Source organism: Falco naumanni, chromosome 15 (genome assembly GCF_017639655.2).
Source record: "Falco naumanni isolate bFalNau1 chromosome 15, bFalNau1.pat, whole genome shotgun sequence".
In the NCBI taxonomy this organism is placed as follows: domain Eukaryota; kingdom Metazoa; phylum Chordata; class Aves; order Falconiformes; family Falconidae; genus Falco; species Falco naumanni.
In genome coordinates, this window is record NC_054068.1 from 21039790 (window position 1) to 21056841 (window position 17052).

General features: G+C 42.9%; 1 protein-coding gene across 6 annotated transcripts in view; it reads left to right on the top strand.

Moving 5' to 3' along the window:
• The window catches only part of NUP93 (nucleoporin 93), an 81801-nt gene that overhangs the window by 42197 nt on the left and 22552 nt on the right, over positions 1-17052 (top strand). For all 6 annotated transcript variants that reach the window (XM_040614965.1, XM_040614964.1, XM_040614967.1 and 3 more), the window contains 3 exons: positions 7025-7087; positions 9422-9550; positions 16302-16376. In XM_040614965.1, coding sequence (XP_040470899.1) covers positions 7025-7087; positions 9422-9550; positions 16302-16376 — 267 coding nt within the window. The remainder of the gene's footprint in view (positions 1-7024; positions 7088-9421; positions 9551-16301; positions 16377-17052) is intronic.

A 17052-nucleotide genomic window follows, 5' to 3' on the forward strand; every position in this document is an offset into this window, starting at 1 on the left:
TGGCACAATATTCCAGCAGAAAATCTGAGCAGTGGTATTTATCTAGACATTTCCAGTGGGATGAAGGTGTGCTCCCTGTCTGTGTCATGGTAAAGGTTGCTTGTACCTGCTGCAAACACCTTGCACTCTCCTTGATGGCCGCATGCTGTAAACGTGTTCCGGAGGACTGCGGTTGGGTGTGGGATGTGATGGTGCCTCTTAGTGCTGGGGGGTGGTTTGATATTAGCCTTCCCTGCTTAATGGATGGTCTCCTGGCTGAAGCAAGAGCCAAGAGGTATTTGTAGCTCTTCCCTCGAAGCCTGTATGTCTGAGGAGCCCATTTCCAGTCTTCACTTGCCAGATCCAAACGGTCCCAGCAAGGGTCAAAGAGCAGGCACCATCTGCCCCTGCTTCTGTTAAGAGCTGATCTGTGGTTTCCTGAGGAGCATGGCTTTCAACAGTTTGAGTTTTTCCTGTCACGGCTAGAAGGAATAACGGTATTTATCCAACACAGCAAAATCCAGTGTTCCTGGATATGGTCTGAAGATTGCTGTGAAAACCGCATGAGTTTCACAGATCAAGTAGTCTAAACCAGTAAAATAATACCAAGAAACATACTAGATTTGTTGCATTGCTGGCACTAACCTATGCCAGAGAGCACTTTGTAAATATTTGCCGAAGGCTTGCTCTGCCACACAGATTAAAGGCCGTATTCAACACGGAGCACACCAGTGGCATGCTGATGGTGGGGCGGCAGGGAAGCCCTGCTCCTGCCCCAGAGCTAGTCTCCAGCGAAGGTTGCTGCTGTGCATCTTCCATAGTGCATGCAACCTGTCGAAGGCGACTTGCAGGCAAATGGCGGTGCCCCTTCCTCCTGCCACGCGTGCTGCGGCCCGTTGGGCATGCGCGGGGAGTTGGGCGCGTTGCCTGCGTGCACAGGCTCTAGCACTGTGTGCGTTGACTCGTGCTGCCGCCGGAGTGAGGTCCATCTTGCTGCTCCTCCATCGTGAAAGGAGCCAGTATTGCAGCTCTGCAGAATTTGATTTTGCCAGAGCAGAAAGCTGCTTTAAAAGAAGCGAAATAATCTTTAAAATCGTTGGCAGTCATGCAGTGCAGCAGAGATTAGGCCTGGGTTTGTATATTTTAATCACTTACTGCCACTGAAATGCTATCTGCTTGCAGGGTGGGGAAGAGCCCTCCTACCTTGGCTTTCAAACCAGTTAATGTAAGTATTGCCTACAAGCATGGAGCACAGTCACAGTGTGTGTGGGGAACATGGTTCAAGACGCCTGCGAAGGCAGGTACTGGATCAGGAAATCTTCCCCAGGCCCAGTGTTTGGCTGTATTAGCAGTTTTGTGTTACAGCTATTAGTCTGCGTGGTTTTCCCTCTTAAGCTTCAACATGGTTGTTGCTTTGGAAATCTCTGATGCAACAACTGGCTCTTGGGTCTTAGCAAACTGTAAAACCTTCTGGGTTTTCCCTGCTTTTTTTCCTGTTTAGTCAACAGTGAATTAATTTTTTAGAAAAATGTTGCAGGATTTCCCATTCTAAGCATGATGGTAAGGAACTTGAGAAATGCATATTGTAGTTTGACAAGCCCAGCTGTCTTAGGCTAGGAGAATTTTGTATTGCTAGATCCTTGAACTGAACACGGTATAGAGCTGTGGGACAAGCCTCATCAGACCTTTCCTTTCAGTGGACCTTTGTGTGTGTGTACAATGATTCGTTCCTTGTCTCTCGCACAGCTTTGAAGTGATTATGACTGGTAAATCACCCTTCCTGGGGTTCTTTTCCTCTCTGAGGATCTCTGCACTTGGGCCCTCAGTCTGCTTCAGCCCCGTAGCAGTCTTGCCATCTGAAGTCCTCTAAGGAGAAAACCAATTTCACAAATGCTCTTAGCTCATTGCGTTTGGTAGCTGACCTTTGGGCAGCTGCCTGGCTGCTTTGGAGGATGCTGCATTGCACGGTCCGAGGTACGTAGTGAAGCCGCTTATCTGTGTGGCTTTAGGAAAAGCTAATGCTTTCTGCAAAACAAATCTTACGACACCTACAGAAGCTTCCAAGAGACACTGGTGTGATGCTGCAGAAGAAGAATCTGAATAGAGAAAAATATTGCCCGTCCTACACTGGCATGTCCCCATCCTCAGGAATACATTACTTGGCCACGCTGTTGCTTACGGGCCCATTGGCATACCAGTGTAAAGCCAGTCAGCAAGCACTGATGCTTGTGTCAGCATAAACAATAATTTGGATTATATGTTATTGCTTTTTTTAGTATGGTCTGTTATTGTGGCAGTGGGTTTCAGGTAGTTTTGCTTCATTTTCCGTTTCCAGAGGGAACATGGCCAGGAGGGCTGTGCCAGGGTGCAGCACCCTGGGAATGTGCTCAAGCCATGTGCATGTTTGCAGTAGGATTGTGTTTAGCAAATTGTTTCTTAAAATTACTAGTAGATAAATCAGGTGCTTTATCTGGAGCAACTGTTCCCAAACTGTTGCCAAAGAATGATTTTTGTTAACCATATAATCATCATCCCTGCCGGTCCTTTGCAGGATTCACTGGATCAACTGGAAACCCAGCTCTTGGAAATATTTTAATCAAAGAGCAATTGACTTGAAATGGCCCCAGATTGTTCATTTCATTTTCTTCTTTCTTCCCCTGCCAGTGAAAAAGTAAGCATTGCTGTCAACATCCAAGGCCTCCGTATACTATTTGGCAACATGCGCCTTCTCTTGACAGCTTGAATACTAAGATCAAGTATTAAAAGTATGGCCTGGCTGATGGAAGTAATTAAGAGACTTCTATCAGCCAGGAAAGAGTTTACTAACCTCATTTACTGCGGTAAATGGAAGAGACTTTCAATCTCCTGTCAAAAAGAGGCCATCAGTGCATGCATGCCCTTTCGTACTGATAATGAATTAGTTACTGGAACACTTTCTTGCTGGAATTCAGGCTGGAGCAAGGCAGGTGCCAGTTCCTGTCACATCAGCCGATGTCAGGCAGCGGTTGCCCAGGATGAGAAATGACAGTGGAGCAAGGAGCATGGTGAGAACAGGGAAGTGGCGCGGCCTCCCAGGGGTCCTGCCCCTCCACTAGTGGGGCCACTTCTGCAAACCATCCTGGAGTGAGGCGGAGCAGAGGGGGGAACATGTGAGAGGAGAGGATCAGACTGGAATCCAAGGGGTAAGAGATCCAAGACGAACTGGAATGTGCTGGGGAAAAATGCAGAGAGCCAGTAGATGTGTAAGAATAAGTGGGACTAGCTGGAAAATGGGAACCTGAAGGTGGGAGAGTGGGTGTATTTCTGTGCCTGGGTCCCTGTTTTGCAAACACCATCTCATCAGATATTGTACAAATGGTGTGTAGGAAACGTTCAGCAGTGTGTGTTGCAGAGAACCTGCGATGGAGAAGAGTTGGACTGCTTCCGTTCCAAACTAGACACAGGAATAATGTGTGGGAGTTCCACAGTAACAGAGAAAAAATTTAAATGCCACTCGCTGAAACAGGACAGCATGGCATGACGTTAGGGCTCTAGGAGCTTTTTTGTGTAAACCTGCCTCGGGGAAATAAGAGAAATTTTAATTTTCAAGCAAAATCCAGGCATGGGATCCCTGTGATGGCAGAGCTTGTGCATGAACTACAAGGTGAGGATTTCACCTCTGAGGTTTTAGCGATGCTCATGTTAGCTATTCCTATCTTTGCCATCTGCCGCTGTGCAATAGCCCTTTGTCTCCTAACAGTATCTCTGTTCTCCTCCTGCTTCTCTCTTTGGATACCAAATATGAAGCAGTGTCTTACTGCTCGTTGTACAATCAGTAGAGTCTCCCCTGAGAGGGCAGCTCCTTCAATAATGGGTCGTGTACTCCCTGCATGTGCCAAATGCTGTACCTCTGTATCCTTGTTACAGTCTGCAAGCGTTCGTGGCAAAGTCAAACCTTGCCTCTGGGACTGCAGAAAGCTTTTAGGACAGATGTAACTCGGTGAGCACAACCGACGCTGTTCGAGGCCCAGACTTAAGAGATAAGTGAACCCTTAAAGCTGTTATGTGGCCTGGGATTTTTGAGGACCAAAACTCTCCAGCGTAAAGCACCTCTCTTCCATCTTTCTTCCCATCCTTGTTCCAGAGAGCTCTGGGGGGTTTTTTACGGCAGGTGAATGTTTGTGTGCATTTATATACATCTGTGAAATGCAAATGTCCGGTGTCCAAAGCCTAGTGCACCACTAGGTGGCAATGCAATGAATCCAGGGAGTAAATACCGTTACAGCAGCTGTGGACACTCCTCACTTTCTTAACATGTGGAATTATGGCCACCAAAGCCTAGAGTGATAACCCCAGGAGCTCTTGTTTGGCCAGACTAAGCAGAAGCAGTCTCGGGAGCCCCAGCATCAGCTACTGAAACTCCTTCTTCTGAGGTTTAACAATTAGCCTGTAATTAACTGAAGCAGCAGTTGTGATGCTACAGTCATAATGGTTAGCACGAGGCATAGGGCGGCCTTTTTTAAAATGTACCTTTCTTCAGTGAGGCATTACAGATATTATTTGAAATGTGTGGGGATTTTTGTTTGCTAAAGCAGTAGTTTTTGAGATTGAAAAAGACAATTATCATCTCCTAATTGGCATTTGGTGTAATGTAATCCCTTAAACGGACCTAGTGAACTCTCTGGGAGCTGGGAGGTTTCATTAAGCAAGATACTCAGCCTGGATTTACTGACTTCAAGGGAAGTTCAAGCACATCTTAATTTACTCTGCTGATTGCTGTCATTGCCACGCACCTTTCTAGGCAGGTTCATGCTCAGTTCAGGGCACACGTTCCCTCCAAGGAGAAAGGGGAGGACCAAGGGCAGTAAGGTAGGACTTGTGTCTCTTGGGGCTTTCAGGAGCCCAGTACTCGCAGAAGCAAGCAGAGAGCCAGGGCACCCAGGACCTCTGCAAGCTGTGGTGCCTGCCTCGGTGTGCCCAGCACCTTCTATCACATTCACATAGCAGTAGGTCTGCTTCTTAGAGGTGGTGGGCTTTTTTTGCCTGTAAAATTAGCAGCATTTTTAGGGTACGGTAAACACAGCGTGTTTCTCCGCAGCATCAGATCCCTGCCATCGGAAACGTGGCTGTGTCTCCTGCTCGTAGGTTTGTGCTTTGAAGGTCTAGAAGCACTGCTTGTTGTAATTCCAGATAATTTTCTCCAATTTAGGTTGGAGGTGGGGAAATAAATAAGAATAAAAAATAAAAAAGAACTTGTTGCCTTCCCAAAGTCCTTCCATCCGTGCAGATATGGACAAACTTTACAAAGCCATGTCTCTAGCTCTCTGGCGCGGAGCCGAGATTGGGTCTTGGCCCAGTTAGGTGACTGCGGCAGCCCTTGCCTTGGTGACAGCTGCTGTAATAGTTGGTCCCCAGACATGTGCAAGGATCTGGATTTAGATTCCCTTTTTCAGATTGCAACTGCGTTTCCTCTGTGGGCATTGTCTAAAAATAAAGCAGGCCATGGCGGGTGATGAAATGAAGAATAGGCTGTGTGGAAGTGGCCGCTCTGTTCCATATGTAATTCTGGGGGGACTGTCGCACGCCTGTCTCGGGAAGATGGCAGTTGGTTCTTTATCTGGTGTACAGAAAGGGGTCACGTTCCTATTTCCAGCTGAAGGGGGTCACAAGCTGTCCCGTACTGTAAATGCTTGTTCTACATATTTCAGAAGGGAAGGGTGCAGTGTCCTTTCTTTCCATGCTGGTGCTGTGCAGCAGGAAGGCAGGCAGCACACCTCTGCGGCAGAGTCTCCTGCCAGATTTCTTCAGCTGGGGCAGATTGCAAACCCTCCTCATCTCCCAGTGTAAGGAGCAATCTGTGATACCTGTGGTTGCGTGTAGGACTCCTGCAGGACTGTTTCAAAGAGCTACCATAAATATATTTTCCCCAAAGGTCAAAATCCCTGTGACAGCAAGTTTCTCTCCTGCTACAGGATCTCTGCTCCCCTGGAGATCCTGGGCTCTACCTAGGTTGTTTGGATTGATACCAGTACTGTCAGATTGTTGGGGCAGGAGCCGGTTTTTCGCAGGAAAGTGTGGGGAACAAAGGGCACAAAAGCCTTCTGATTCCTGACAAGTTTGGTCGGACACGGCTGCAGTTGTGTATCCTCACTGTAAAAGCCTGAAGTGTGGTACATCAAATTCCCACTCCCTGGGTTTGTTGGTGGCTCTTAATTCTAGAGCTGTGGTGTAAGTGTAAAGACTCTTTAAGATACTAGCACTTAACAGAGTTGATGATGTTGTAGTTGATTACTTCAGAGGGAATCAAAGGTTCTTTTCCTTTTCTGTGATTTGAATAATGATTAAGTTGAAGTCCAGGAGCACAGATCAAGTTGGTTTGTTGTTTGGTTTGTTTGGTGAGGTAACAGTGAAAATGCAAAACATATTTGAGATAGGAGTTTTGATATACTCGAAATTAAAAATGCAATTCCTATGTATTTTACCCAGTTAAGCTGTATGTGTGGATAGAGGCTGTGTGGTAAACTTTTCCTGTATGCTCTCCAACTGTTTAGTTATTTTCATTCTTCCTCAACTGACTATTTTTAAGGCTCTTTTTCACAGTTCCTATCAGGCCTCCGAGAGCTCTACTCCTGCCTGAAGCTGCCAAGTCAAAACCTTTTTTTTTCTTCCCCCCCCCCCCAACACACTCAACTTCAACAATCTTATCTTGGCTTATCGCTCCTACCAGCTTTCATCCTAGCTCCCTCAAATGGAGAGCAAGAGGAAGCAGCTGCTGGGACACAGAGATAAAAGAGAATAGAAGCAGGACATTTCACTAGGATTTAATGCATATTAAAACAGGGGATTAATGTATTTTCATTTTCACATTGCTCTGTATGGGCATCTTGCTGTACCTTTGGTGAAGTAAAGTGACCTTTAAACTTCTCGGGAGTGGATTGGAGAGAGCTCTGAGCACTTCCCAGAGTTGAAAGAGCTGAGTACTACAATATGTATCTGATGTTCGCGCAAGGCTGGGGTTTTGTTTTTTTTTTTCTTTGACTGAAGCTCCATTTCTCCTTTTCTGCAGGGATTCCTGAAGAATGAAAAAGATAATGCATTGCTGTCAGCCATTGAAGAGTCTAGGAAGAGGGTAAGTTAGAAGCAAGCACCACTTTTTCCTTTAAAAAAAAAAAGGCAAGGGGGAAACTAATAAATCAGATATTTAATAAACTAGTGGAATTTAAGAGGAATGTGTTGAGAATATAGAAAAATTAGACATTAGAAAATGCTTGCTTAGAATTTCTGGAAGAAATACTTGTCAGTTGTATTTCAGCTGCAGTATTCTGTAGGGTCAGGAGGCTCACAGTGTTAAATCTGTTTGAACAGAGAAGCTGTTGTTCTTAAGACACAGCACACTTGCTCCAATCCTCTCTGTGTCAATGCTGCCTTTTCTAGAGGTGATAATGCCTAGGACATAGGGTTTATTTCCTTTTGTGCTCTGAGCGATGCCTTGTACACTGACTTCCCGTACAGTGGTGACATCCAGTGTATTTATTGTAGCTGTTTCTACAGGTTGCAGGAGTTGTTGAAATACACGTGACCACATTCAGGCCTGTGCAGCCAGAATGCTGCAAGATTTAATTCTTGTGTCTGTAGAACAGCCCAACACCATATTGCATCACATTGTCCAAAGGAGATCTCTTGTGCAAGGAAAAAAACCCCAGGTTTTTTTAAGCAGTACAATGGAAAATGCTGCAGTAAGGAAGTAAGAGTGATTGCTTAGGCTCAGGGTTTGCCAAGTCCTGTTTTCTTCCCTTGAAAGGGACTAGTACTTAGAGAGTCTGTAAGAAAAAAATACAGAGTTAGCCTTCCCCCATTCATCTCCTGTCTCTTCATCTCCAAGCAAGTAGTTGTTGTAAAGATTTTTCTGAGCTGGAAGTTGTTTTGTGATGTGAAATTCATCTGATCCTGTTTCTGAATCTATTTATGCTTTTGGTATCTGTCATGTTCTGGGGCAACGATTTCCACAATTGAATTATGCAGTGTGGAAAAATGCTTCCTGTTGTTTGTCTTAAAACTGCTGCTTGGAAATGTCACTGCATGCTTCCTAGTGCTTGTGTTACAATTGTTTCCCCCCATGTACACTTGGGGCATCGGGTTTAGAACTGAACCTGTGTTTCTTTCAAATGCTGAGAAACAGTACTTAAGCATTATTAAATTATTTTAGTTACGTATAATTATACTGTAATTATTGAAGCATATTTAAAACTCTGTTGAAATGATTATAGTGAAGGTAAAGTTAAGACCTGTATTCTACCATGAAAGTATAAAGTGAATTCATCTGATAAACCAAAGAATCACAAATCTTACGCTCTAGTTGCAGGCATGCACCATAATTGTTTGCCAAATGTCACTGTCTTTTATCAATTCATTTATACTGGGGAATGTTTTGCCCCTTAATTAGCAATATCCTAACAGTGGGCTGTAATAAGATGAAAAATTTACTCTGCCGACCAAGACATTGTTATGTATACTGCAGCAGCAGCACAAAGCTATGTGAAAGGCAGAGAAGGTTGGGAAGGGGAAGGAAGTGGAAGATCCAGTACGGCCAATTCTCTGTTTAGAATTAGAAGTACTATTTCCTGTGCTGGTATACCTGAGGCTGCTAGCTAGCATCATCCCAACAACAACAGGAAAAGTAGTGAAGCATCTTCTTTATCCTAATGCTATTGCCAAAATAAAGAATATTGTGGGGAAAAGCGGTTTCCTTCCATGAGTACCCTGGTTGGATCTGAAGGCACTGTAGCACATCAGCTATTTTAAAGGTAAAAAGGATCGGGTTTTTTGTGGGATATGATTTTTCTATGTGCTTTCCTGGATTATGTTCCTGAAGAGAGTTTCTGATTCTTTGGCACTGGTTAATTTTATTTAATGTTTTTATCTTTATTTTATCATATTTCCCATTTAAAAGAAAAACATACTGGTAAAGACCTGAAAATGAAATACGGGCAATAAACACACAGCTCTGTTAAGAATGCAGTAAGTCAAACCCTTACAGCCTCCAGGGAGGTGAAAAGCTAGTTGCCATTAGAGAAGTTAGTCTCAACAAATGGCACGGATCAGTGATGACCTGGATATTGTGTGCATGCTGCCAAATTAAAGAAAGAAGCCTATCGATTTCCAGCCTGCTAAGTTTGTGTGTATTGCAGTACCATGGAAGAGACACAGAATCTCTGCTTTACCAGCTGGGAGTATGTGAGAGTTGTCTTAATTCTGCACACACCTGCTTTCTGAATCCCCTCGTACCTGAACAGGAAGCCTGTTAAAATAATATGCAGCACATCATTAGCTCTTGAGGGCTGACCTGGTTGCTTCATCTAGTTGCTATTTTCTGTTTCATTTTTAAGCTGGTCTATTAATAGCAGAGCTAGGCTGTTTGGTGTTTTTGCATGTTCCTTAGCTCTTTGTTGTTCTTCACCAACAGACTTTTGCTATGGCTGAGGAGTATCACCGAGAATCAATGCTGGTTGAATGGGAACAGGTGAAACAAAGGATTCTTCATACTCTGCTTGCCTCAGGGGAAGATGCTCTTGATTTCACCCAGGAAAATGAGGTATCTCTGTCTTTCTAAACACTGTGCTCACACACGGCATGTATGCTACTGGCACTTCAGCACTGCTGAAACCACCTCTGCATTATTCTATGGCTTCAACTGTGGAAATGAGAAATGCCCAATCTCTATTTAATTCCAGAATGGCTGTGAGTAGCAGCATGCTGTCTAGCAAAATATCAAACCTTGATGATTGTTTTTATTGACTGATGGGTACAGGCAATGGAGCCCCTGTTGCTGAAGCTATGTTTTAAGCAACATATGTGCAAGCTGGGAACTTAGTCACGTTAACACATATTAGGTTAATCTATCCAGGGGACAGAAGACACATTGGGGTGAACTTCACTTTCAGGAAATCTTAATCTTTGCAATACTGATGAGACCAGACAGTTTCTCAGGTGCAGCTGTGCTCATTCATGGGTCTTAAGGCAGCTCTTTCCCTGATCGCTGTGTGCTAGCCACGATTTATGGCTTTTCTTAGGAGGCTGAAGGAAGTCAGGTTTCTTGGCAAAACCAGATCAGTACTTTTAAAAAAAAAAAAAAAAAAAAGGAAAAAGAAAAAAAAGAAGATGCTTTCCTTTTTACCTTGCTGTCTCAGGCAGTGCAGGTTAAAATTTTGTGCTGCTAAGACCTCTAGTGTTCAGCAATTCGAAGTTAATCCAGTAGTGACCAAATCCTTTGGACAAGACTGACCCTGTGTTTAACGTGTGAAGGTATTGATGAGCAACGTAAAACATTCCTTATCTTCTCTTACAACTTAAAATTTGACAGTTTGTTCTCTTACAGAAAATGCTACAGTTACCTGAGTAAAGCACAGTTAGGTGCAGAGTTGTGGGAACTCCACCCCTCTGAGTTAGAGGCATTAGACCTCAGCTGAGATCCCTGAAGCACAAACCCCTATCACAGCCCCTCCACAATGCTCCATGAAGACTGTAACCTTGAGAGGAGAGGCGATAGGGGTGGGGGAATACAAGCTGCTGTGCTTTCAGGCCAGAAAACAGGCCCAGTTTTTTATAGCCATGTTCCTCACCCCTCCCTTTAAAAAAAAGATTAAAATATTCTTGTTCATTGGCATGACTTATAGAGCTGTGAAGTACATTAAAAAAAGCCCTTGGTGTTAATGGGGTATGACCTGTATAGGGATTTGGAAATAATTAAAGTTGTTAATGAAAGGTCCCTTTCCGATTACTGTTCTTTTAAATATAGGTTAATCCCAGTTAGCATACATATTTTTATAGAAGCAGTCTTCCCCAGAAAGTATTTTACTGATACTTTACTGTGACTTCTCAGAAGGTTGTCCAGCTTTCCAGTATTAGAAATACTAAATAATGCAGGCTGAGTTCATTTAAAACTAGGAACAGCTATCCTGTTATTTTAGGATGTGAGTCTGAAGACTTGGCAGCTATTCTGATAGCTTGTAACATCATTGATTTGTGTGTGAGTTACTGGTATGGGGTTTTCCTTTTGAACTGTGGATATTAACTGCTAAGAAAAGCAATTTAATAACCTACTCTGGAAAGGTAAATCCCCTTTTCTGGTGTTACAGTGTCAAATGGACCCTACCCCTGGTCCATGGCACTAGAGATGCCAAGCATCAGATTGGTGGGAGGGAGCAGGGGAAGGGGGGGGGAACCCCTCTAATGTTTTTCATCAATGAGTTTAAAGACTCAATATACACTATTGCTCAGTAATGCTCCACTTTCCGTTTCAAAGCACTTCTAGTATCAGTATGTCATTTCAAGAGCATTTAAAATCCTTGATATATTCTAGTCTTAGCCTCAAGAAGTCAAAGGTCTTGAGGTCTGAGAGGTTTGAAGTGCATCTACTGTGTTAAAAGCCTGTTATCTAACCTCCCCGCAGCAGGTTGTTCTTCTAAAGCCTTGTTCCAGTCAAATAAGTTTTTTGTGTGTTTGACACAAACAGACACAGCCTGTAGAATATAGTAGAGGTTTAATTGATATCCTCTGGAGATGGAGAATCAACTGAAAAGGCACAGATCCAAACACAGCAGGGGGCTGGTCTGCCTGCGAGCCAATTCTCAAGCTTTGGGCAAGCTAATTTGGGCAGAGTGAAATACCAACACATTATTCATGGAAATAAGACCAATTAACAGGCAAAGCTCATGATTCAAAGAACCTAGCGCAGGACGTGCCATTAGGGTTTTCTGCTCCCCCTTGTCCTCCAGCCTGGCCTTCTTCCTGTAAGGGAAAAACAGAGCTAATAAAAAGATGCTTCTTGGAGGAAAACCGGAGTTTTATTTTGAAAGTATCAAACACCTACGCTATCAAGGTGTTTGTTCCGAGTCTTGTTCCACTAGGTGCTGAGGCATTTCTTTTGTCCTGTTACTCCAGGTTTTTCTTTCTTCCACTCCCGCCCCAAGCTCTTCAACTCCTGCTGTCAAGCAACCTGGTCCTGCAGTGACAGAGACAGTGTTGCTCTCTGTTTCTGTTCTGCCCCACTGTATCATGTCTTCATATCCCTTAAATCGCAAGGACTGCAAGATGCTTTCTGCTCCCCCGCTGCACCGCAGTGTGTTTTGATGGTGTTTCTCCAGCTCGGTCTCCTGCCTAGTTATTCACTGCGTCTACTGGCCAAGCCATTTGGAGTGCTGACAAAATGTCTGCCCAGACTTCTGCTGAGGAATGCGCATATGCATATGAGGGTGATGAATAATGCATCTTTATATGCACGCAGTTTGGTGTGCAAGAGAGGCTGAATGCTTGGCTGAGTACAAATGAAGGAGGACTCCTTTGGAAAGCAGCATCGTTAAGCTAAATGAATTTAAAAGATAAACATGTGACGACAGTGCAGTATAGCTGCAGCTTTCACGAATGGATAATATTCAGAATGAATATTACAGTTCTGAAGAATGTTTTGGGAAGACCTAAATTCAGGGCAGGGAGAGAAGCAAATGTGGTTGATAAAAACAGCATAAGCCGTTTAAGCAGTATTAGACTAGAGATGCAGAAAGATAGATGTGTGTGTGCGCTTGGCTTCTGCAGTCCTTTGTGCGTTACCCACTTTTTCTTTTCGCTGCTCCAGTTAAGCTTAAGAACCTGACCTGAAACACGATTCTTCTCATATGCACCTAGCTGCTGTTCTCAACATCTCTTTCATAACGTTTGCCTTGCTTGAAAACTCTGTAAGTTCTGACTAGCCACCAAAGGATATCCTCCCCCACCCTCAAATCCCTCCCCCCCCTTAGCTCGTAGCTACAGAAGGATTGCCTGCCAACTCTCCATTTCTGCTGTTCAGGGTGAAGAGTGGAAATGGCCTTCCCCATGCTGACTCACTGCTTTAATTTTCCTTTTGAAATTGCCTTTTAGCACAGCCATGAGATTGTTCAGTGAACTAGCACTTTTTTTTAAGTTTAATAATTCAAAGATGAAATGCAAGTATGAGATGAAGAAAATAGGGGATAAGCTTGCTTCCATGGTTCTTGGCATAGGAAAGAAAAACATAAGAAAGGCAAGACAAATCCTGGAGTTCCTGAAGTTTTTCCTGTGCTGAAGTGCCAAGTCAGTAGTGGGCATTTAAAGGGTTTAATTTCTATGTGGCATTTCTCAGCTGTGGCAGATTGTTAATAAGTGATCCTCAAAGCATGATGGTTGGGGTAAAATTTAAAATTGGAGATAGAAAAGGAAAACCTAAACCCCTGAGCAGTTACTACTTGCTTTCTGGCGTGCACGTTTGAATTCAGATCCTTACCTGTGGGTTTTAACTCATCAGTCACACACCTCTCTCTGGAGTGGCAGCCACGTGGATGCTTTTTAGTGCTGCAAAGCAGCAGCAGGAGAAAAAGGAACCAGATTCACAAAACAAAGCCTCAGTCCTTATGTTTCTGGTATTTGGGCACTGGTTGAAAAGTGACACGAAGTCAAAATGTACCCTTCTTCACTTGCTTTAGAAGATGAAACCTCATCAGTAATTAATGACAACGTCCATAATTTAGTGTTACTTTAAATAACTCTGCAATTTATCTGGCACAGCATAGGGGAAGGCTGCAAAGCGCTATTTCTTCCATCATGTCTGTTTCCCAGGAAACCTGCTTTAACAGTTTCTTTGTTCTTTAGAACAAAGAATCTGTCGGTTTTTAGGTGGGTTTAAAGGAATTTGTGTCAGATGATTTGGCACTGAAAGAAGAATGCAAATGCTTCTGAATATCAGTATCCATTAAGAGTGACTGTGAAGAATATTTTTAGTGTAAGTTCAGTTGCAAAAAGAAAAAGCTGGATTTCTTTTGGGGTTTTTTTGTGAGGCGTTTTTATACCACCTAAGGTCTAAATGCATCTACCTGAGTTTATAATCAGGTTGGACATAATTTAAATAGCACTATTACTGAGAAATTCATGCAGTGATAAACTAATTCCAGCAATTCTAAAGGATTTTCCAGGTTCATCTTTGATACCTTATTCACTTATATTTCACTAGATCAAGGACAAACACAATTTGAGTAGTTTTTTTATTCTGTAATAACTGTTGTATGCTACGCAGTAATCACAAAGTTCTTATAATTTCTCAGTAGAGGTCAGTGCTCTTATCTTCACGTATAAATTCCTGACTAACTCGGAACAGCTGCTTGGCCATTGCAATTGTGTCACTTTTGTCTTTAAATTTTAAATTGTGAAAATTTTCCTCATCAAAACTGCTGGACTCAGACAGCGGATAGCTGTTGTCTTTGGAAAAACACATGCTCACGAGTATAAGGGGGGTCCTACACAGTAGAAGGTAACCTGGGTTAAACCGATACCAAATTAGAACTGTAAGCATTTGGGAATGACTTGAAGCTGTTCAGTGCCTAGACTGATCAGCACCATGTCTGGAAGTTCATATATTTGTATTATTTCATTTCAAAGTTGGGATACAGTTCCCAAAAAAGAGAGATTTTTTTTGAAGACCCTGTCAGCATTTCATCCTCATTTGAAACAAACTGAATGATGACACCATTTCTCAGATCTTTCTCCGAAATCCACATAAGCCAGGTTATGGCAGGAGCATTGGTCCTGCTGTGCTGCAGCCTGACAGGTGTCAGCAAGGCTGAACTCTAAAGCTGATTAAACTGAAAGTGAAAACAATTATTTTTTCCATTGTATTTGGGCTTTGTGGTTTTTGTACAGGCAGCAAGTTGGTCACATTTAACTGAACTCTTCCAGGAAAGACTAGATCATGTCCTTAAGCAATACTCGAAGGTGATCCTATCTACACAGTAAAGTACTGACATTCCTGGGTAACTGATGTAAGTAAAGCTGTTTGACAGAATTGCTAAGGTGCAGCATAACAGCCAGTGAGGATGTGCTGCTAGCTGTAACAGGCTTTGATGATAAAAAGCTTAATTTTAAAACTCTGCAGATGAACTTGCTCTTTCTTGGAGAAAGTGACTGTTTCTAGTTCAGAGGAATATGGATGGCCTTCTGTTACATGGTAACAAACCTCTTCTCACTGTTTGCTCAGCTGCTTTCAGGATTTCGCTTAGTGCTTTGCTTCCTCTCTCCTGGTGGAAATAAACCATCTTAGATCCTCGTTACTGCACCTGAGCCAGACACCTGAAGTTAGCTGGGCAGGGTTTGTGTGGAGAAGTGACATCATCTTATCAGACCAGCTACACCTGGGACAGTCAAATGAGCTTTTGGGTTCAAAGTCTGAAATTCAAAGGCTGTTGTTTCATTTTCAGACCTGAAAGCATGCTTGCTTTACTGAAAGCTTGTCTGTTCCTCTCTGCTTGCCCCAGCTATGTCAGCTGGCTTCATAATAAATACCATGTTTCTATACTGAGCTTGTCTTGCTTTTATCTTCAGAACACTATTGGCTGTAGCACCGCTTATGAAGAAGCTGATATTAAAGAACTGCTTACTTCAAAGGGATCTGTTTTTAAAATAACTGCACTTTATTTTTCAAACCCAGAACTTTCAATGCTGAAATGAAGAATTACATTTTTAGGAAGCAGGAAACATCAGAGTATTACATACTTAATTGGGAGTATTCTTTCCTCTGGAGTGGTGAGCGTCTGTGTCCAGTGGTGGCTATGCTGAAAACACAGCTGTGATTTGTAGTGAATGCTTACAGGAATAGCTCTGTGCTATATTTTAAGTTTTATAAAGCATGTTATATTTTAAGTTTTATAAAAGTGTGAATTTTCCATGCCATGAATCAATCACCTGTCCCTCTCTGCTCTACACTGAGGAGATCTCAATGCTGGCGTAGTCTCTGTGGGTAGAAAGATTTTATTTTTTTTTTTTTTCCCCCCTCCAAGTCAGAGTATCAATGGCATCTTTCTTCCTCCTGCAGCAGACCAGCAGTGGGGCGCTTTTTGGCCCATAACAGAATGCTGGGGTCCCATTTTGTGTCTGTGGTAAGGTACTGGGACAAAATTGGAGTGTCAGATTTGCTAGACTGGGTCCATTTGAGCTGGTCTATTGCTTCTGTGTCCTTGCTGTGTTGGAGGTTCAGACTAGATGCTTTGTAGCAAGACACTAATGTGATAATAAGCAACCTTTCAAGAAACAAAAGGAAAGAATTAAAATTATAAGATGCTGTGGAGAAACACTGATGTCCTAATTCTAGAGAGCCAATGGCTGGTTTGTGTACTGAATAAGGAGGATTTCTGTCACGTTAGAAGGTTTAAGCTATATTGGGCAGATAATGAGGTATTGCAGCAAGACTGTGCATTTTACTCTGTAGATCAAAACTCTCTTCTTGTTTTTGTCAGGAGTATGGTTTTGCTGCTTTTTCTTATAATATGCTTCTCATTAAACAGCCTAGCTACGTTGGGGAGTTGGGTCCTCCAGGTCGCAGCTCTTTGGACAGCGTGGAGATGGCGTATGCTCGTCAGGTGAGTGGAAATGGAGAAACATCGTTAAACACTGTTGTACAGAGACAGGGGGGTGGGGAAAATAAAGATCTGTGAGCATAGCACATGTAAGAAGACATGGTAGGCAGAACATGAAAATAGCTGCCTGGAGTTAAAATGCAATTGGAAAACATAGAAATTTAGCCTGACTTTTCTAGAAGTCTAACTCACCTGTCTGCTGCAGGATGCTTTTGTCAAAAGGAGATCCTGAACACCATATATGACTGTAGTAATCATTTATGCTTGTATAGTAAGCTGAAATTCTTTTAACCTTTAAAAAGTGGTTTTTTTAATTGGTGTCAATGCATATTTGTACGCAAATTAAGACTTTCTATTCCCTTTATTCTCACATGTGGGAGATGGCTGTCTTGATGTGTGCGTGTAGAAAAAAACCCAGGCTGAAGTCTTAATCCTGACGTTTGTCAAATTACATCCCATTTTAATGGCATCGCTTATGAGAAGCTTTAGTGCATCGGCGATGAATTAATGTGTCTGGTAGCATTAGACTTCCTCTGAAAATTTTCAGGGAAAACTGATAAACCTTTACATAACCAATTTGTTACTTTTGTTATTTGAGATGATCTGTTTACCAGCACTGTTGGAAACAAAATGAAAAAGAAGGGCTTGATTTTTTTTCAAAAACGTGTGAAACGACATA